This window comes from Mesocricetus auratus, unplaced genomic scaffold (assembly GCF_017639785.1).
Source record: "Mesocricetus auratus isolate SY011 unplaced genomic scaffold, BCM_Maur_2.0 Super-Scaffold_100003, whole genome shotgun sequence".
Taxonomy (NCBI): domain Eukaryota; kingdom Metazoa; phylum Chordata; class Mammalia; order Rodentia; family Cricetidae; genus Mesocricetus; species Mesocricetus auratus.
Window position 1 is genome coordinate 6043500 of NW_024429188.1, and position 21911 is coordinate 6065410.

Below are 21911 nucleotides of genomic sequence, written 5' to 3' on the forward strand. Positions count from 1 at the left end.
ACTCCTGCTGTATTAGTTATAGTTACTTTCTACTGTTGCGAAGACACCATGAGCAAGGCATCTCATGGAAAACCTACTGGAGACCTAAGTTTCAGAGGCTAATTAGAGTCTGTGACCACCATGGTGGGTGCATGGCTGCAGGAAAGCAGGCATGGTACTGTAACAGGTGTTGAGAGCTGATAACTTGGCACAGTAGGAAGAGGGGAGGGAGTGGGGGAGAGAGGGAGGGAGGGAGAGAGGCAGGGAGGGAGGGAGAGCGAGCACACTAACTGGTAATGGCATGGTGTGGGCACGTGAAAATTCAAAGCCCATACCTCCTCCAACAAGGCCACGGCTCTTAATTTTTCCAAAGCAGGTTTAGCTGCTGAGGATCAAGCATTTCAATATATGAGCCTATTGGGGCCATTCTTACTCAAACCACCACATACTTGTTCAGCTTGTGACTGCATATCTTCCCTTTCCAACTCATCTACAAGTGATGTATACAGGAAACCAAGATTCTGCTGTAAGTAACTGAATCACAGATGCTACCATTATGCCAATGAAAATAGATTATGAGACTCAGTTCCTCCTGACATCAAAACGAGGTTAATGAACTGTAGTGCTATAAAAAGACCTTCAGGAGAGGGCTCAGTGTCCTACAAATTGGCAAGGACAGTCTACCTCCCCATCCCACAGCAGCGCTCTCTCCATCCTCAAGGCCATTCACCCTATCAATAGTCCTCCCCTTTACAAAGACTGGACTTTGTAACAGTCTTGCTGTGAGAATGACCTCAAGGAGGAATCCTTGAACTACAGTTATTTATAATACAGGACCAACTGGGAATTTGTTTACTGCTTGATCAGACTGTCTCTTTGAGAGGCAAAACTGATCTTCATAACAGAAATATTTGCACATTCCTACACCTGAGTTTCATAGATGAGTTCTTTTCCCAGAACACACAAGACCCGAAAAGTTCCAAGACTGTCCAAAATTTCCTTGACACATGAATGCTGCTTAGCATGTTCTGACTGCCTTCATAAACATCTCTTCAGACTGCCTTCACAAGTACAAAACCCAATCGTTTAGAAAAAAAATGGGGAGATTATTGATGAGGTTGTTGGTGGTACATGATTTTAATCCCAGCACATGGACATCAGAGGGAGTCCAGTCTCTGGTCTGAGGATTGAAATCCAGGACAGCCATGCTACACAGCAAAACTCCATCTTAAAAACAAACAAACAAATGGACAAGCAAACAAGACTGATCGATTTATATGTTCCTGAGTACATGCTCTTAGGTGCCTATGCAGGCCAGAACAGGGAGATGAATGCTAACTAACTGAAATTGCAGATGTTGGAACACCCTCAATATGGATGTCCAAGTCCTCTCTGAAAGACAAGCTACTATCTGCAACTGTTAAGCTACCTCGCCCATCACACAAAGCCCACTCTGGTATCCCTGCACTTCCAACACGGCTTAGCACTTATTTTGGTCATATCCTTGCAGATGCATGCATTCCATAAAATAAAAGCATCATTAAGATTTATTTGGGGAAGAAGGTCTCACCATTTAAAAATTCCAAGAATGCTAAACAATGATGATGTGGCCTAGGCCCACGTGCAAGACACTGCTATACGTCATTCAAGGCCTTAGTAAAGTCTACATGTTTAACACAGAGCCCACGAAGCTGCATATCCAGCTGAGAATTGCTACAGTTGTGTTTGAGAAATAGACACAGAATCTACCGTGGGATTTTCTTCTCAGTGGCTAGGAGCCTTCCTTACCTGGGCTGCATTGTGAGAGAATACTGGGTGGGCACATGCTATGCTATTGCAATGCCTAGCATGGTAAGCAAACACTAAATGTACATACATTAGTGGTGACTTACAGATCCTTATTCAGCCTCAGGCCCACTCAAGAAAGAGGAAGTCAGACCTGGTACAGGAAACCTAAACAGCTACCCAGGGGTAGATACAGTATTGAAATCTGGAGAACCAGTAACTGCCACTTTACCAAGACAACATAATCCCTAACTACATTCCAAATTACATTCCAAATATTACCTTTATACAGTAGTCCCCATGCATCATCATGGATGACTTCTTTTAACAACAGACAGAGGTCATTAAAGAATAGCATAACTAACAAAAGTGCAGCATGGTGGAGGCCAGTTATAATGGACACAATGAACATAGTGGAATAGGGGACAGAAAGATTGTTAGAAGCAGAGATCATGGAGTTTGCTGTGAGACTTTATTTCCTAGGAATGTCAGGAGCTACACCCATGAAGTCCCTCCACCATGATGGCCTAATCATGAACTGAAGAACAACCACAACAGACATTGCAAAGTGGACAGGGATTCCCAGGACACCTCAATGCTACAAAATCAAAAACAAAACATAGAGGCAACTAATGCATCCTGATAGTGGGAGAAAGTGGCAATACAGTTGGTTATCCAATACCACATACTTTGCTTTGTGTGCTCATCGTGAAGTCCATCTGGAAATCAAGAAACTAGACACAGGCCATGGGGTTGGAGGAAGTTTGCATGAAAGAACAGGAAGTAGCAGAATACTGGTAAATGAAAGTAGAGAGCAGAAATGCTGGTGTCAGAAAGGTTCAAACAGTTTGTGGAGAGCTGGGAAAGGGAAAAGGAGGGACTGTGGGAAGGGTCAACCAAAGTGAAGTTTGAAGAAAGAAACTACATGAGAATCCATGAGCTTAGACCCCAAGTGAAATGCATAGTAAGAGGAGGTGGTGGAAGACATGGGATAGGAAAGAACGTGAGGGGCATGCTGGGGGAAACAAATTCAGGTGAGAATAGGGGAAAGGAGTGGACACAAGAAGTGAGGATGTGGACATGCAAAGAAAACTAAGGATGTGTGAAGAAGCTTTATGAAATGCGCCAGGTGGAAAACGAGGTCGTACATGCTATTTTTTAATGATTCATTTGTTCTACATGCACTGGTGTTTTGCCGGCACATATGTCTGTATGAAAGTGTTACATGCCCTAGAACTTGAATTACAGACATGTGGGAGCTGCCATGTGGTGCTGGGACTTAAAACCAGGTATCCTTGAAGAGCAGATAGTATTCTTAATGACTCAGTCACCTCTCAAGATGAGATACATGCTATTTTAAACAAAAATACTGCTAAAGGTTATTCCCAAATTATAGGTCATTAAGTAAAAATCTCAGCATTGTACACAGGTTATCCCCCTATTCCGCTGGTCCCAGAGGTAACTAAATAATAAAGTTGATTTGTCACTGTTCTTGGTTGTCCAAGAGAACAAGTTGGCAGGACCCTGAACCTGAGTCAGTATACATTGTTATTACAGGTCATTGGAAAATCAGTCTTAAACTCACCAGGAACCACTCCCAGCCTACTAATCTTCATAGTATCTAGAAGGTATTATGTTGGCTGTTGTGAGACAAATGTCATCAATGATCTTACCCATGGCTGGGCCCTGCATGCTATAATACTGGCCTGCCAGGCATGATGAACCCACTTCTCTAATAGTTACAGTTCTGTTCCTTGGGCTAACTATTTGTTCTCCTCATTGGATCTGAGGCCTGCTCCACAAGAGTGAGTGTATGCCTGGTCCTGTAAACATAGTCACAACCTATTATTAGTGAGTGCATAGTTCCTTGGAACTGCAGGGGGAGGACTTATTCTAGTTCTGTTTAATGATCATGTTCTTAAACTGCCTTCCATATATTTATGTCTGCACTGCTCTCAACACTGGTTTGAGGAACTTGTAGCTGCAATGAGTAGTGGTCAATGTAGAAACACACTAAAGCCAGTATAATTCCCTGGAATGTGCTGTTGTAGCTGAACGTCTAGTGTAGGAACTATTGGCAGTTGATGGCTGCTAGAGAAGTAAGAGTCACTTCTCTCTGGGGAGATGGACCCTGGCCATCAGTGCACTTGAGAAGAACTAGCTGGACACAGTGGGTTAAATAGGTACATACTTATGCAATCAAAAGGAGGATATGAAGTCTACACAGATATTTGTTGGGAGAGTCCAGGGTAGAGTTGCAGGGAGAGATTTCAGGTGAAGATGATCAAGAAATAGTGTATCCATGCATGAAATGTCAAAATATACAAAAGAGTATTACAAAGAGATTCTCATCTCAGGTGGTTCCATGTTTTTTCAGGCTGACCGTTAAAATAAGCAGCAGAGACCACAAACTGCTAACACAAGAAAGAAATATAACAGGTTACCAAACATTCTAGCAGACAGCTTAACTTACCCTTGTAGGTTCTTCTGGAAGAAAGCAAGAAGAGCTTTGCAGCTAATGGTATGCCTCCCTGTTCATCAAGTTTATTTCTGTCCTAACCATATAAAGTGGGGTTCCATTCTTCCCCCTTGCAAGATGGGGGAATTCCTGGAAACCCAATCCTCCTGACTGTGCTCAGGAAAGCCTCTCTATTGGACCTGTCTGCGTTGTGTTGTGGTGCACAGTAAAGCCATCTTATGACAACACTCAAAACGCTACTGTGTCTCAAAACCATTGCAGCCAAGGAGGAGACTTTCGTGAGGGCGTCTGGGAAGCTTCTCTTGCCACTGTGGAAATGAAAATGAATGTCGCAGAGTGGCAATGAGTTAAATGGAGAAGCTGTGTGACTGTGGTTCCTACCTCTATAGCATGAGAGTCCTGGAAGGCCTGGTCCTTCTTATTCCTCTTCGAATGAGGAGCATGGTGATTGTCTTCCTCATTGTCATCTCGTGGCCTTTTCCTGAAAATAGTTTTTAAGGAGAGAGGAAAATCTGTCATCATTCAGCAATTGACTTTTGGATGCTTAACGTTCAGCCCTGTGCAAATACCCAAATCTGCAGCCTTGTCTAAGAATGAACCAGTCAGAACTGCTCTGCTGGGTTCACACACTCTGCAGGCAGATGACACTGGGCAGTGGAGGAAAGCATACCCAAGCTCAAGTTCAAGTTTCCCAAGCCAGAATCTTCATTTGAACCACTGTTTGGGACCAAACACATGAAGAAACTTATGGTCAAACATTAAAACTCTACCTGAGGCCCATTGTCTTCACCCAGTGAAATAATCACTCCAGGTTATATGATTTTACACCCTGTCACAGGGCACCTCCCAAGATACATGGGGTTTTTCTAGTGTATCTGTTCTTGTGTCCCTTTAACCAGTGGCTACAAACAGATGCCCCATGAGTACTGTTAGAAATTATTATGTTACTGTAGCTAGTTACTTGACTGCCACCATGACACTCTGCTTATTGCTTCCCGGAAATTTGTCTAAAGTGTTTCAATGAAAGTAGATTTAATGATGCATGCCTATATTCCCAGCCCCACGGATGCAGGGACATAAAGAGATCTAGTTCTATTGCTACTTGTGCTGCATTATGAGTTCCAAACCAGCTTGAGCTTTTATATAGTAATACACTGTTTCCAAAGGGGGAAAAAAACCTACCTACCATACCATTTAATTACAAATTTTGTTGTGGTATTTGCCATTATAATCCCTATCTTTGTTTTCTTTTATTGGACATGGTTTCATGCTGTAACCCAATCTGTCATCAATCCCACTATTGTGGTTTGGCTGGCCTTGAACTTGCTGTAATTACCTTGATTCAGCTTCAAGACTGCTAGGATTCTTTCCTGATCTTGAAATTCTTGCAGAAATCATATAATTGATTTAGACACATATTCTTCATAACCACTTAATTAGAAACTAGTTTTAATGGTTTGGCATTCCTTAGTATTGTTAATTCTACTGATGCCCATTCTCAATCTTACGTTCACCTCTAAGAGACTGGAAGTGCTATTAGACTCTTTTTAAAACACCTTCCCCAGGGCCCCTTTCCTACTTCCATGAGCAATGAGCAATAGAAAAACGAGGACTACTGAGAACATGGGATGTCTAAGCATATCCCTCCCTGGATCTACTTTCCTGTGTCAAGTGCTAACCTCTCAAAATTGGGGAAACAGTCCAGAGATATGACGTGACTAAATAATAAGTAAGAATGGCAAAAGTGGCTGGTGGAAGTTCTCTCGAGTACTGATCACCGTCTTCTACAGGAAGGGAAAATCAGTGCATAATTGGATAGCTGTTCAAACAGCTCAAAGGGAAAATTAGTTTATAACTGGATAGCTATTCAGTTTCTTTACAACAAATAATTTGACAGTATAGTTAAAGTTATATTATTTGTATACAGTTTACGAAGAAAATTCTCAGTATCAAATACAAGATTTTTTTCTAGGTATGTCAGGAATGCCAAAGCAACATCAAAACTAGTAGCTGGCCTTAGAGAATGAGGAATATTTCAATATGACTAACTTTCCTTCAAACACATTGTTTCCTTTCAAAATGGGGAGGGGTTGTTAGTCTTGTTTTTCAAGACAGGGTTTCTCTGTATAGCTTTGGAGTCTATCCTGGTGCTCTGTAGACCAGGCTGTCCTCGAACAAATAGTGTTCTTAATTACAAGAGTACTTCGGTAGTTTGACCGCTAAATTTGTATTTCCAAATTCTATACTATTCTGAATACCCCCTACCTCATACATGATCAAAATAAAAAATTCAATGTGACAATTTAAGCTGACTCCAGATTTTTAATACCTTATCAGTTAACCTTTAGATACTTCCCCAAGTCTTAGTTGCTATGAATTACCTATGATCCTGGACAGTGTCCGTGAAGAAAGATAGGAAATACAGTGAGAGCCAATCAAAACAACACATGGAGCAACAGTAACAGGTTCACCATACTACCCAAAGAAATTCTGTGATACATAGCATTTAGTTAAACCTCACAGAATGAGGGAAAGTATTTTGAATCTGGAAAGACCAGGGCTCTGTTTATTCCAGCTAGCTAAATGGTTTCCCCTTCTGTCAACTAACCAGACTAAAACTAATAAAACTGATTTCAAAACAAAATAGTAAATACAAAACATTATGTAGAAAACTCTTAGAACACAATGCATGGGAACACTGATATATATATACACATGATGAAAAATGCAACCATTTTATTTCACAACACTCACTGAGCACTGACTACAGTAAAGATATTCCTCCAGGTGCTGGGTTATGATTAAGCATAAATAAATCTCAGCTCCTACCTCTGAAGACTGCACGCTGATGGCTGACCTTGAACCATAAGTATTTTTACCTCCCTTTTTTTTTTTTCGAGGCAGGGTTTCTCTGTATTGTTTTGGAGGCTGTCCTGGAACTCGCTCGGTAGACCAGGGTGGCCTCGAACTCACAGAGATCCGCCTGCCTCTGCCTCCCGAGTGCTGGGATTAAAGGCGTGCGCCACCAACGCCCGGCTACTGACCTCCCGTTTTACTGAAGCTTTCAGTACTTTACATTTTAGTTTTTAAGCAAAAATGTATATAGTGTAAAAAATGTTATTTTTCATAAATCTAAAACTGAGCTCTAAAGCAGTATGTTTAAGTTGTGATTAAACACAAGCCCCATTTTATTTTAATATACCTCATGAATGAAAGTATTCAGAAAGATTATACCTGTTCATTAAGAAAGCTTAATCTTTCAGCAATGGGACTGTATTTAAGATTAGCTTTCTGTATTTTATAATATCAGCCTTCTGAATTTTCTACAGTGAGAAAGAATAGTTACTATAAAGGGGAATATGTTGAAAAAGACTGTAAAATGCAGGACACTAATGGGTCCAAGAAATCAAAAAGATCTTCCAGAAAAGCAGAAATGCCAAGTTGCTAAGGTACGTAGGCAATCCCATGGGACAAATAAATGTGTCTCTAAATATTGACTTTTTGTCCAAGTGGCAGCAGCCCCACCACAGGCACCTGTGTGGCACTGATACCACAAGAAAGAGTTTCTCCAGCAAAAGGCTCTGCATGGCCTTTTCCAAGGTGATGGGCAGGGCAAATGGTGGAGCAGCTGCAGCAGGGTGCATCACTGGCATCTGTAAATCAGGGGAAAATCCATCTTCCCAGCTACTTTTCTGTGGAAACCTCAGAGATTTGGCTGAGGAAGCCAAGTAGGATGAAAGGGAAGATAATGAATGAACTGATACCAACAAAGACTCGAGCACAGAAACATTAGCCCTGCCTTTGGATACATGGCAACAGCAACAGGCAGTGCATATGCCACAGGAAACATGACAGGAGAGGAAGTCTACCCTGAGACTGGCAAGCTCTAGGATTGTATAGGAACCCTGAACCCAGAGCGGTCACCTCCAGTCTCCAGCCTGGGGTTTGCATAAACAACCCTTCTAAAACTGTTGTGAATTGCAGGCTAAGAATTTAGAGCACTGATAGAAGAACCACACTGACTAATTATTCCCGCTGTGCCAGAATTGAGACACGTGTCAATTCCTTGGACATACTCCTTCCACTCTGGTGCTTGTACTGTCTTCTTTGCAATCCTCAACCTTTAAAAGTAACTGCCCATCTTGGTGTTCACAACACTGAGAAGGTCATCAGTGGTCTTCTCCCAGGAACATTCTCATTTTCTCCTGCTAAGTCTCCCTGCCTGTGGTTATGTCCTGGGCAGCAGGAAAGACTATGCCTTTCCATAGTGTCATTTTCTTTCACCCTCTCTCATCGGCAGCAGTACCATCTCCTGACCTTCCAACTCCTTAATGGTTCCACATCATATCCTCAGCCTTCAGCCTCCTATAAGCCCCCACTCTACTGAACACAGTGTCTTACCATACACCAGACCTGTATCTATGAACGACCCTCAAAACCATTTGTGCAGCTCCTTTTCTCCCCCTCCCTAATTTGTAAATGCTCCAATACCAGACAATGTCTACGTTCTCAATCATTGGCTTGGAGTAGCCTTCCAAGAGCATCAACATCAACAATTCTCATGACACTCACTAATCATTCCTTGAATAGGGGCTGGCTAAATGGTTCAGTTGGTAAAGTGTTTGCCCCAATAAGCATGAGGACCTGGGTTTGTATCCATAGCACCCAGTAAGCATACTTTGTAACCCCACTGCTAGGATACCAGAGAGGGTAATAGGGAAGACAAACAAATTCCTGGAACTCACTGCCCAGCCAGTTTACCCAGATGTTCAGCTCCAGATGTTCTCTTATTGAGACACCATATCTCAAAAACAATAAATAAATAAATAGATAAATAAATAAAAAAGATAGAGAACAAGTAGGAGGCAATAGATCTCAAGGTCAATGCGTGCCTGGGCTACAGAATTCAAGTTCAGCCTGGCCAGCCTAGTGAGACCCTGAACAGCAGGAACAGAAGGAAGATAGCATCTGAAAAGCAGAAAAAAGCTGTCTGAAAGGGCATTAACTTGATTGTTACAGGGGATTCAGGTGACCCAATTTCTGTCACTGTGACAACTGAACCCAGAAACAGTTGTGAAGGGAGCAGGAGAATTGTGAAGCAGAAATGAAGTGTGTGACCTAGGAAGATTTGCCTGTGACCTTCACCTTGAAGGAGTGGGTTTTGCAGGGTTTCCCCCACATAAGATCCATGGATATGTGATGCAGGAAATGTTCAGGAACCTTAGGATAACAGAAAGACCAGAACTTTGAAGATGACTACAGAAATTCCAGGAGAAATCTAAGAGAGGCTTTGAATGCAATAAAGATAATCAATGTGGCAAAAAATTCAGCTGGATTTTAGAGCCGATTGTGAACACAAACCTTATAAAGTAAAATCAAATGAAAGGCAGGTATGTGGAGAGGAGATATCCTTGATGTGCATTTATCCCTAAATGTTTACACCACATCTCAGAAAGGAAACAAACCAGTATTAGGAAGAGAAAAAGAAATGGGATGAATATGAAGAATATAGACATGTCTTTAGTTCTCCTCAATGGTTTCTAAAGCATTGGACAGACACTTCAAATATACAAAATGGGGAAGCCTTCAGCTGCTCTAGTTCCCTGTGAAATATGTACGTTCACAGAAGAGAGACACTTAAAGACAGAATATGAGAAGGCCCCATTATCCCAAGACCTTTCTAACGAACATGACCATATAGAATGAAGAAAACTCATCAATGTGGCCAGGTGGTGGTACACACCTTTAATCCCAGCACTCATGAGGCAGGCTAGCTTGTTCTACAGAGCGAATTCCAGGACAGGCTCCAAAAAGGTATAGAGAAACCCTATCTCAAAAACAAACACAAACCTCATCAATGTTAAGCACCTGTTCATAGCAGCTTTATTTGTAATAGCCACAACCTGGAAGCAATCTAGATGCCCCTCAACTGAAGAATGGATAAAGAAAATGTGGTACATTGTACACATGGAGTACTACTCAGCAGGAAAAAAAAACAATGAAATCTGGAAATTTGCAGGCAAATGGATGGAACTAGAAGAAACCAACCTGAGTGATGTAACCCAGTCAAAAAAGACAAACATGGCATGCATTCACTCAGATATGGACTTTAGACATAGAGCAAAGGATTACCAGTCTACAATCCACACCGCCAGAGAAGCTAGGAAACAAGGAGGACCCTAAGAGAGGCATACATGGTCCCCCAGAAAAAGAGAAAGGAATAAGATCTCCTAAGCTAATTGGGAGCATGGAGGGAGGGGAGAGGGAGTTAGGAAAAAGAGAAGGGGAAAAGAGGAAAGGAGAGGAGGACATGAGGGAGTAGAAAGATTGAGTCAGAGGAAGAATAGAGGAGAGCAAGGAAAGAGATACTATGAAAAGGAAACCATTATACGTTTAAAGAGAAATCTGGCACTAGGGAAATGTCCAGAGATATACAAGAATGCCCCAACTAAGAATCTAAGCAATAGTGGAAAGGCTAACTTAAATGCCCTTCCCCAATAATGAGATTGATGACTACCTTAAATGCCATCCTAGAGCCTTCATCCAGTAGCTAATGGAGGCAGAAGCAGGCACCCACAGCTAAACACTGAGCTGAACCCCTGGAATCCAATTGCAGAGAAGGAGGAGTGATGAGCAAAGGGGTCAAGATCGGGCTGGTGAAACCCACAGAAACAGCTGACCTGAACAAGGGGGAGCTGATGGGCCCTAGACAGAGAGCTGGGAAACCAGCATAGAACTGACCCAGGCCCCCTGAACGTGGGTGTCAGTTAGGAGGCCTGGGCAATCAATCTATGGGGTCTCTGGTAGTGGATCAGTATTATCCCTAGAATATGAATGGACTTTGGAAGCCCATTCCACACAGAGGGATACTCTATCTACCTAGACACAAAAGGGGGAAGGCCTGGGGCCTGCTCCAAATAGTATGATAGACTTTGAAGATTCCCATAGAAGGCCTCACCCTCCCTAGCAAGTAGAAAGGAGAGGATAGGAGGTCAGTGGAGGGCAGGGGAGGAGGAGAGGGAAAGGAAACTGGGATTGACATGTAAAACAAGCTTGTCTCTAATTTAAATAAAAAAAATAATTGAGAAAAAAAAGGAGGTCTGGGCTCAGTGGTCAGGTGCTTGCTTAGTATGCATGAATCTCTGGTTCACTCCCCAGAACTGGAAAAAGTAAAACAAAAAACCCACATGCATGTATATTAAAAGTATGAAAAGACACCAGATCTCAAATATAATTCAAAAGATATTATTGTCATCTCTACTTTAACAATCCACAAAAAATTAGAGAAATTATTTAGTAATGGTATTTATTTGTTACACAATTTTTATTTTTCCTTTCTTTCTTTCTTTCTTTCTTTCTTTCTTTCTTTCTTTTTTGCTGCTGCTGTTGTTTTTCAAGACAGGGTTTCTCTGTAGCTTTGGAACCTGTCCTGTAGGTTCCAGACTGACCTTGAACTCACAGAGATCCGTCTGCCTCTGCCTCTCAAATACTGGGACTATGGTTGTGAACCAACACTGCCCAGTTCATGTACAATTTTTCTAATTCAGAAAAAAATACAGTAATTTTAAAATACATTATGAAAGACACATATGCTAGAATACTGAGAAATTTGAATTTCTAAAAATGCATTATTTTATATGAAAACTTCAGAATTCAGTATTGGATAATATACCTTCAAAAAGTATATTGATAGTATTTAAAATGTGGAAAATTGATGTGATATACAAAACACATTGAAATAAGATGTTTATGAGAATTTAAGTAATGATTATTTCCTTTATTATTTTTTATTTGTTCCAAAATTCCAACAGAAATGAATTATCAGGCCAGCAAGACGGCTCAACAGGTAAACTTATCTGCCTCCAAGCCTATGAGACCTGCATTCAATTCCCAGGATCCATAAGATGGAAGGAAAGACCCACTTCCCAGAAGCTGTCCTTTGAACTCCACATACATATTATGGTGCTCTCTCTCACTCTGTCTCTCTGTATCTCTCTCCTATCTTAATTTTTGAATTTTTAAGAAATTTATGCATATGGATGCTTTCCCAGCATATAGTTTGTGCACTGTTTGCATTCCTCATTCCAATGGAGACCAGAGAGGGTACTGGATCTCCTGGAACTGGAGTCACAGACAGTTGTGAGACAGCTATTCTGTGAGTGCTGGGAATCAAACCTGGGTCCTCTGGAAGAACAGCCAGTGCTCTTTAAAAAAATTACAGAAACAAATTTCATTTTTAAATTAAGAGTGAATGCATGAAGAAATCTCCTTGGCAGATTAAGCAGGGAACAGCTAACCCTCTCCAATGAAGTCAGGTTGCCACACATCAAAGAAAGTAAGCAGATTTAAAACAGTTTTACCATGCAAATATGGATATTCTCTTTAAATGTGGCAATGGTAGAACAACTGTGATTAGTGAAGCCATTACTCTCTCTCACTCTCTCATTCAGAATAAATATGTTGGCAGAGAGGAAGACTAGAACAATATGCCATACTACCAAGGCCTACATGTTAAAAAAACAGAGTATGAGCAAGACAGCCTGCACTATGCAAATGACCTATAAATGTGCCAGTCTTCCATGGTTTTAGTGTTCCTCCCAACTCCAGCCCACTTCCTCCTTTCAAATTTCCCTCCTGGTAAATTGTGTCTATTTCTGCTATTATCTACATTTCTTTGTCCAGTTCTTTGTTCTGGGACATAAGAACCTAGAAATGTCAACAGATACCAACAAAACCCCAATATTTGTTGATATCGCAGGTGCCTGTACTCTCAGCACTGGGGAGATAGAGGATTCCCAGGAATTCAAGCTTAGCCTAGACTGTATATATACCAAGTGTCTGGTTAGTTAAGGCTACATATACATAGCAACACATTCCTCATAAAAAATAAAGGGTAGCTACTACACAGTGTAGCATATACTGCAAATAACAATAATAATAGTGAATCTACCCTTGCCAGGAGACAAAAGAAATCTCTTGACTATTTATGGAAGGCATCATCTCCCTGAAACATGTGTATTTACCCCTTTTAATGAATGCTTCTAGAGACAGCACAATAGACATGTGGAGTCAGCTATCAATAGTGTCAGGAAGCTTGAGGGAGAACATAAGGTTTTACCAATGGCCCTTGTCTATCAAGTCTCTAGACAACACAGTGGCTTTAAGGATGCTTTTCTGTCCAAGAATGAGTACAAGACATACAGCAGAAGAATGTCAAACAGCAAGCAAAGACTTTTCTAGTAAACTGCAATAGCATACACGTGTCCACAAGAAAGTGGAAGCAAAGGTCATTTAAGAAACTGCAAATATGGCAGGTGGTGGTGGCTCATATCTTCAATCCCAGCACTAGGAAGGCAGAGGCAGGAGAATCTCAGTGAGTTCGAGGCCAGCTTGGTCTACAGAGTGAGTTCCAGGACAGCTACAGCTACAGAGAGAAACCCTATCTCAAGCCCGTCCGCCCACCCAACCTCCCCCCCCAAAAAAAAGAAAGAAGGAAAAAGAAACTGTAGTTACTATGGAGTTTTATGAAATAACACATGCATGCATAAACAACATAAATTAACCAGAACTGTTTCTGTGTTCAACAGATGCTGGTGTGGAGGGCAGGCTAGGAGACATTGTTCTGTTGGTCTCTGGTTTTGGGCAGGAATGGGGGTGGAAATAACTAGTAAAGCTTCAGTCCCAGGGAAAAATCCTTTGTTGTTTAACATTTACATAGGAATTCAAGGCTTCCTATTGTTTTCCATACCAGTTTTGAAAGAACTCTGTCATAGTTGTAGCCCATTACTAGGATAAACCTATCATAGGCTAGCTAGATATGTACACTCATTGAGATTCACAGCAATATTCCACAGGTTTTTTAATGTGCAAATATGGATCTGTACCTGTATGGATGAGAAAACCTCTGAAGCAAGGATCACCAAATGGAATTAATGATGATTACTGGGTGATAGGACTGTAAAAAAATGTTTTTATTAATATTCCCAGAAAATGTTCAGAATGCAGTGAAATTAAATCTATACTTGAATAACATATTTGCAAAGGTGCATAAACTTCAAGGTCAGAAGGGAAAAAGAATGAGTTCCTAAGTTCCCCCACTAAAGCAAGGCCAATTTGAAAAGAAAAGGTCTTTGTCCAAGAGGTAGGGAGTTAGTTGGGAGGGAATCTAGGAAGTTGGTAACTTAATCTCAGGCTCCAAGACTTTTTCTAAGCCTCTACATAAGAAAAAGGCTCCACAGCAGGGGATTGTTTTTCCACATTCAGAAGGAGGGAAAAGACGGGGACAGGCCCACTCCACTGCATTGGGAAATACTGCCATCTAAGGTTCAGAGAAATGTATAAGCACCAACAGTAGAGAACCATTCCTCTTTTCTGAGAATTTTCTGTCCCCAGCCCATTAAATGAAGATGAGAAAAGCCAACCTACTAAGACGACTGATCAGACAGACCACACAGGGAACCCACGACTCACACCTGCCCAAGTAGTTAAGAGGTCTACGCCAACAAAGGAAACCTCCCTTAGATCTGCTCAAGGAACCATGACAACAGCAAGAGGAAATCCCTACCACATTGGAAAGATGCTGCTCCTTGTAGTAGTATTGATGAATTAGAAGCCTGAGCACAAGTGTCCTGAGAGGCCTTGTGAGTCTCCCTGCTGAGGCAGGCGCTTTCCTTCCAGTGCTGTAGTTCCCTGCTGACCAAGGGATGCAACCGCTGATGGAAAATGGGACTGCTGATAAGTAGGACCTATTGCCCTGCTTCCCTGGACATACTCCTCCCACTCAGCCCAGCCTTTGATCCCGCTTCTCACGTGGCTGCACTCACTGTCTTCCTTGCAGCACTCATCCCCTCTAATCCTAGCTGCCCATCTCATGGCCGGCCTCATGACACAGCTCAGGCAGCCAACTGTGCCTTTGCTCCTGGAGACCCTTCTCTTCTGTTCCAAAGACCCTTCTCTTCCCCCCACAGAAGACTGGGTCCTTCTGTGATGCCCACTATAGGACACACACCCTGCTTACATCTCTTTGTTCCTGTCTTAATTATTTTAACTCAATCCTCACAGAAGTCAAAGGTGGGGGGAAAAGCACATATTTACTTAAAAGGGGGAGGGGGTTAAACAGTACAGTAAGCAAACAGGGTAAGGTAGGCCTTGGCCCAGGCTCAAGAGAACACCCCTTCCAGTCCAAGCTCCATCAGTCTTTCCTGCTTTCCTTTAAAAAAAAAAAAGAAAAAACAAACAAACAAACAACAACAAAAAAAAAGCAAATAACCCAGCAAGCAAAACTTTTTGTTCTCTGGGAAGGCTGTTTCTTCAACTTTAAGAACTGATGAGGATAGCAGCAGCCAGGCAGGGGGTTGTAAGAAAAGAACCTCTTCCACCTACACCCCTCCCCCAAGAAAGTTTCCTGCACTTAAACAGTTTGAAATCTACTGGCTTCAAGATCTCTAAGCTTCCCTCCTAGTGTCCCAAAGAGAAGTGACAAAGGAAAGTAAAAAATGAGTAAACTTAACCATCCTTTGTAGTATCAGGCACCCAGAAGTAACCTCTGTGCTTAGGTCTGCAACACTGGTAAGCTGTTAGCCAGGCATAAATTTAATCAAGTGATATGAAAACAACAACAACAAAAAAAAACAACTTTTTTCAAGGTTGTGTATCTTTGCTACCTTCTTAGTCTTCCCTGTGCCCTATCTACATCCACCATTGAAAACCAATCTCTATAGAACTGGGTCCTGTTTCTTCATGGGATTGTATACATCATATCTTTTCCAAGTAGTACAAGACACTTTTTCCTAATTTCCTAAATTTAATTATCTGGCATCACAGGTTTTAACACTTTGTAGCAGAGCTCTTTGTCATTTTGAAGACATAAGATAAGTTTTTGCCCCCCCCCAAAAAACTGTGCTTTCAGAGTTTGTGATCTTATATGGCTAAGACTATACACATAAGTTATGAAGAATCAAAGCCATTTAAAAGCTTCTGATGCAACAAGTTACCAGAACATATGGTCGGAATTGGGCCCGGTCTTACAACATAACTAGTGATTCCCAGGAAGGAAGAGCTATGTGTTCTGTCCTCTGCAAACTTAGCAAGGCAGGATAATTCAGAAATAGTCAGCTCAAAGTACGGGAATGTGAAATGGGGGTAAAGTAATACACATTACCCTGTTTCTTTAACTGACAGATACCAAGGAGAATCCTAAAACAGGCCAATTCTAACCATGATGGTAGTTTATGTAGTGCAGGCAGTCTATGACTATGACTTTTCTCAAATTATAAATTTGCATATGCAAATGTTTGGACTGCATGGCTGACACAATGTTCCTTGAGAAATGTTTGGATTGTCTAATGTTCATTTATCTATTGTTTTTGTTGTTTTGTTTCTTTTTTGATGTAATTGGATACTCAACCCATGGATTTACCTGACCACTTGTTTTGCAAGTGCAGTGCCACTGAGACATATTCCCAAGCCATGATGCATTCCTTTTAAAACCAATATCACATATGAAATCTTAAAATTCATTTTCACAGAGTAAATAAAAATGTACAGGACTAAAAATGTATGAAGCGCACTGCATCACAAATAACATAAAAGACATTTATAAAAACTAAGACAACAAATTCAAATCTCAGCATAGTAACATTTTGAAGGTTAACAGTAATCTGAAAACACTGTGGTACAGATACTGGCAAGTTTTCTTGGTCAGAGGAGTTTTGCACTATGTGTCCACTTGGCAGAAACCACAGTGGGCACATTGTTTAAATGAGGGCAATGACGTACTAACAATGATTATTATAGCATTATTTTTCTTTTTCAGAAACAATGAAGGAACTGTTAATCATGTTGTAGAAGATATATAAGAAACAATTGAAAAATTTGAATTTTATGAAAATATACTTATTACCTAATAGAAAAAAAACAACTTCATAATTTAGTAATGAACAATATATTACCACAATTATAGAAAAATGAGTATAATATGCAAAACACATTAAGAAAGATTACACTTTTTCATTTATTCTCTTCCATATATTTCAAAGTGACTACAACAAAACTGAATCAGAAAGCCAGGCTTATGACACACTTCTGTTATCCCAGAGCATGGAAGGGTGAGTCAGAAGAATAAAAGCAGATTGAACTCCAGAGGTATACCCTATCTCAAAAATAACCAACAACATAAACAAGAGAGATTGCCATTTCATGATATGCAATTAATGATAAATTAATAGTGACTGTGTGAAACAATTTCTTCAGCAGGTTTATAAATGCCCACACCCACTGGACGAGGATCAAAGGAGCAGTTAGCCTTCTCCATGGAAACAATAAAAACTGCCAGAGGACAGAGAAATGAAGTAGAATTCATGTAGGTCTTCTCTCAACGCTGACATTCCTTTTAGGGTGGAAACAGTAGAACAGTCCCAGCCACATCTTCTACTCATCTCTTCCCTTGATAACACCATCATTACTCACTCTCCCTACCAAAAATTCTTTGCCCCTCTAGCTACACTGAAGGAGGGAGATAACTTTCCATAACTACCAGTTCTGCCCTCATAGGTGAAGGTCAAATTTATGTGCATGCATAGGTAGCTTTAATGAATCAAAATCTATAGGATCTAGTAAGTCTAGTGAGAGTATAAAAAGCATGTACTAAAGTACCACAAGTTCAGAGATATGAGGAATAGACACATACTGGAGTCCTGGAGGGTAGTGATTTTAGCAAGTAGTTAGGGGAAATCTTAAATGTGCAGTCACTTAGAATTTGTATTTCTTTGAGGTTTGTCAAGGCATTTTGATGGGGACTACCTCAAGACAGTGGGAAAATAAACAGTAGTTCAGTGGTAGTGTGTTCATTGAGTGCTCCAAGCTCTAAGTTCCATCCCCAGCAGAGTGGTGAGGGGCGGGGATAGTATTAATAATTACATATCCAGAGACCACAAACATAACTAAAAAGGAAAAATATTTAATATATGTGTTACAGTGAGGTTAATTTCTACATTTGCAACATAAAATCAATACTATTTTTCAAATTTATAAATGATGACGACTGCACAAAAACCCAAAGTTTACATAGACTGGGAATTGACTTTCATGTGGCATGTATCCATAGAATAAAAAGTTGTGCCTTTTATACAAGATTGTCAAAAACAAATTTAATTAATATAAAAAGTTTGAATTTATAAAGTCAATGAATCTACTTCTAGAAATATGATAAGAATTATGATAATGTTCTTTGTAAGTTAAAGAAACAATATTTTTGAGTAATGTATTAATATTTTCCTCCTTGACTCAGTTCACTCAAAATGACATAATGTTTTTCCTACAAGAAGTAGAAAAGGTAATCTCAAGAGGCTACATTTACGGAGACTTTATCACACCCACTCTCAAATAAATAAATAAATGAATATCTGATTTAAAGCTCTCTCCCTACAACACATGTCATGGCAAACAGTAGAGATAGAAATAACGTGGCATCTAGTAGTGAGGACCCAAGTTAAGAACCTGTTGAACTATTTATGCAGTCTATCAACACTGAAGCAGATACTGCAGTCACCACCCTTTATATTTACAGCAATTGTAGCACACAGATGTGAAATCACATTCTAAAATACACACTCCTGTAGAACACCTTTTTGTGCCAAATACAAGAAAAAACAAGACACTCTGGGGAAGAATGTAAGCCTGGAAACAGCAGTGGTTTTAAATTATACTTATTACTCACATAGTTTTAATGTAAAGAAAAAGCACACAGGACATTGTTTAAACACATAAGGCATTATGAAATGTCACACTGCATTTGAAAACAAAATTACCCCCCAGAAATCAAACACTAATTCATACACACAACATATCTACTCAGAACATAATGCTAGCTACTTTTTTGTGTGCTTAATAATCGATGGTGCGCAAAAAAAAAAAAAGCAAACCAGTACAGATCTTCTCCTTAGCAGCAATACTTTTAAAATATTTGATAATGAGATGGGGCTATGAGTTGTTTCATATCACTTATTAAATAATTTTGTCACACTGAAGATAATGTTCAAGTGACAAATAACTCATGCTAAATATATGAGATTTTTAATGTGACATACAGCAATTACATATATCAATGGAATTTGGTCTGATTTTATAAAAGAATTTTTAAGATGCTAAAGCAAAGGCACAAATATGCATTCTAGTATGTTAAAAAAAGACCCGTATGCATTAGAAAATCTCTAAGGCAATTACCATAAAATACAATTATTGGTGACCACTAGGTGATGGGACTGTAGGAAAAAAAAACTTGTTTTCATTAACACTTTACAGAAATTTTCCAGACGAAGTGAAACAAAGTCTACACTGAAAGAACACACTGATAAAGGTCCACAAACCCCAGGACAAGCAGGAGACAGAATAATAAGGCCTTTCAGAGAAGCCAAAATACAAGTAACTGTAGTGTTTAGGCTGCCCCACAACAGTAAAGCCAACTTGAAAAATAAAGGGATTTGTTCTAAGGCTGTGAATATTAACAAGGTAAAATCTAGAATTTATTAACTCAATTGCCAGTTCCAGGCAGACACAAATCCTACTAGGGGAAAAGGAGGGGAAGGGGAGAACGGGAAGAAGGTAAGGGAAGGAAGGAAAAAAAGCCTTTTCAGTTTAAAAAGACTCACAGTATATTTTCAAACACATAGGGCAGAGGAGAAGGGGTTGTATGGCGCAACACTGCCATCTAAGACTTTAAAGAAACAGACAGGCACCCACATCGGAGGATCGTCCATCTTCGGAGGATCATCCATCTTTTCCGCTGCTTTTCTGCCCACAGCCCATAAGATGAAGGCTGGGAAAAACAGGTGGGATGAACAACACACAACGCACTCAAACCTGAGCAAGGGAACTGGAGAACCATTCAAACAAAGGAAGCCTTTCTTAAGTCCCGCCCGCGGAACCATGGCAACAGCAACAGGAAGTCCCTACCACATTGGAAAGATGAGCTCTTCTTAGGGTAGGATTGGCTGGTTCAGAATCTGCAAGCATATGCTGGGGAGGTTGCTGCCAGGCTGCTAGTCCGGCTCCGGGTCTCCTGCACTTTCCTTCCGACGCTGTGGTTGCCTGTTGCCTAAGAGACGTGGTTGGTGATGTCCAGAACCTATTCCCGACAGCCCCCTGCGCCTCAAGCTCAAGACGTGTACAAGGACATGCTCCTCCCACTCACCCCAGCCTCAAACCCACTTCTGACGCACTCACTGTCCTCCAGGCCCTCACCTATCCGAATCTAACTGCCCACTGCAGTGTCTACGCCACCAAGCAAGCCGCCATCGGGGCCTCTCATCCTTTGGGGCCCTCTTTCCCTCTTAGGTCACACCTACGCATCAGGGAACAACTAGCCTGCAGGGCTAATAATGGATAGATGCCCTGCCAGTATCTGAGCTCCCAGACAATGACAAGAAAAATCTTAAAAGCCTTCGGAATTATTTGAGCTATAGCCTAACATAACTGAAAAAATCATATTTCATAACAAAAACGGTTTCATTTTGTAGTGTAACTGTACACTATTTTTTTTAATAACAGTAGGTTTGCCATAAAGACTGATAGGCAGCTCTTTACTTTTCATAGGGTCTCCTGGTGGGCCAAGACCTAAAAGAACTTCCCTTCCATCTGAGTTCCACTCTTTCCCTGGAGAACCTTTATTTCCTGGGCATGCTGTTTCCTCAGCTGTAAGACTATGAAGTCAGAGAACTCAGTATTCAGGCAAGGAGGTGATAAGAAAGACCCTGCTTCTGCTATAGCTCCACCATGCACCACACTTTCCCCTCTCCCAGGAGTTTCTATCACTTAGAATTTAAAATACATTGGTTTACGTGATCTCTAAGTTTTCCTTTCTATTCAATATCCCAGACACACAGAAAAAAAAATAAGACAACAAATAGGAAATTCCAAGAATGAGTAAACTTTGTCATCCTGAAGAGAGCCACATACCCAAAAGTAACCTCTAAGCTTAGGTCTACATTAATGACAAGCTTTTGAATTAAGAGAATTTTTCACTCTTATATTTTTGGTTGTGAGCCTAGCCTTTAACGGCTGAGCTATCCCTCCAGCCCTGAATGTTTCACTCTTAAGATACTTTTTTTAGTGCCCTACTGTGTCCTGCCTAAACGGTATAGAGGTGCATGAACAGCAACAGCATCCAAAACTACTAAACTCCATAGATATTTGAATCCTTCTATTTCAGGTGACATTTTTTTAACAAGCTAACCTTTTCAAATAGTAAGCTCATTATATATGGCAACGCAGGTTGTATTATTTTCTTATAGCACCCTTTCTGATTTGAAGGTGCATGAAGAACCTTTACTTCTAAAGTCGTGACTCCAGAGCTTGTGGTCTGCTAGAACATCATGTAAGATTTGAGTATATACTTCTAAGAATCAAAGCCTACAAACTTTCAGTTTCAAGTGTTACTACAGTCAGAGCCTAGACCCTGGCAGACCACCTATCCCCAATAAGCCAATTAAATAAAGTAACAGTAAAAATTGGAAAGATCTGTTTACTGCAGCCATTGTGGTCAGAGGAGCATAGAATTCAAGTGATCTGCCCCCAAGCCCATTTTTCTAGTATACAGCAGTGATATTTAGGTTTAGATCGAGGGACCAAAAGGATGCAGACCTAAGTGATCCTGGTTAAGGTGTGGTCCCAG

The 21911-nt window shown here is 40.7% G+C and overlaps 1 protein-coding gene across 10 annotated transcripts in view; it reads right to left on the reverse strand.

Annotated features, from left to right (window-relative positions):
* LOC101839355 (protein FAM104A) overlaps nt 1-20636 on the reverse strand; it is an 84151-nt gene extending 63515 nt beyond the window's left edge. For 2 of the 10 annotated variants that reach the window (XM_040743978.1, XM_040743979.1), the window contains exons 1-2: nt 19891-20022; nt 4625-4724 (exon numbers count right to left, since the gene is read on the reverse strand). In XM_040743978.1, the coding sequence (XP_040599912.1) occupies nt 4625-4724; nt 19891-19949 (159 nt within the window). In that variant the 5' untranslated portion in view covers nt 19950-20022. Of the gene's footprint in view, nt 1-4624; nt 4725-14807; nt 15038-19890; nt 20171-20194 lie in introns of those variants that run through there. The other 8 variants (XM_040743976.1, XM_013125630.3, XM_040743980.1 and 5 more) reach the window with 7 other exon arrangements.
* Between the last annotated feature and the right edge of the window lie 1275 nt (nt 20637-21911).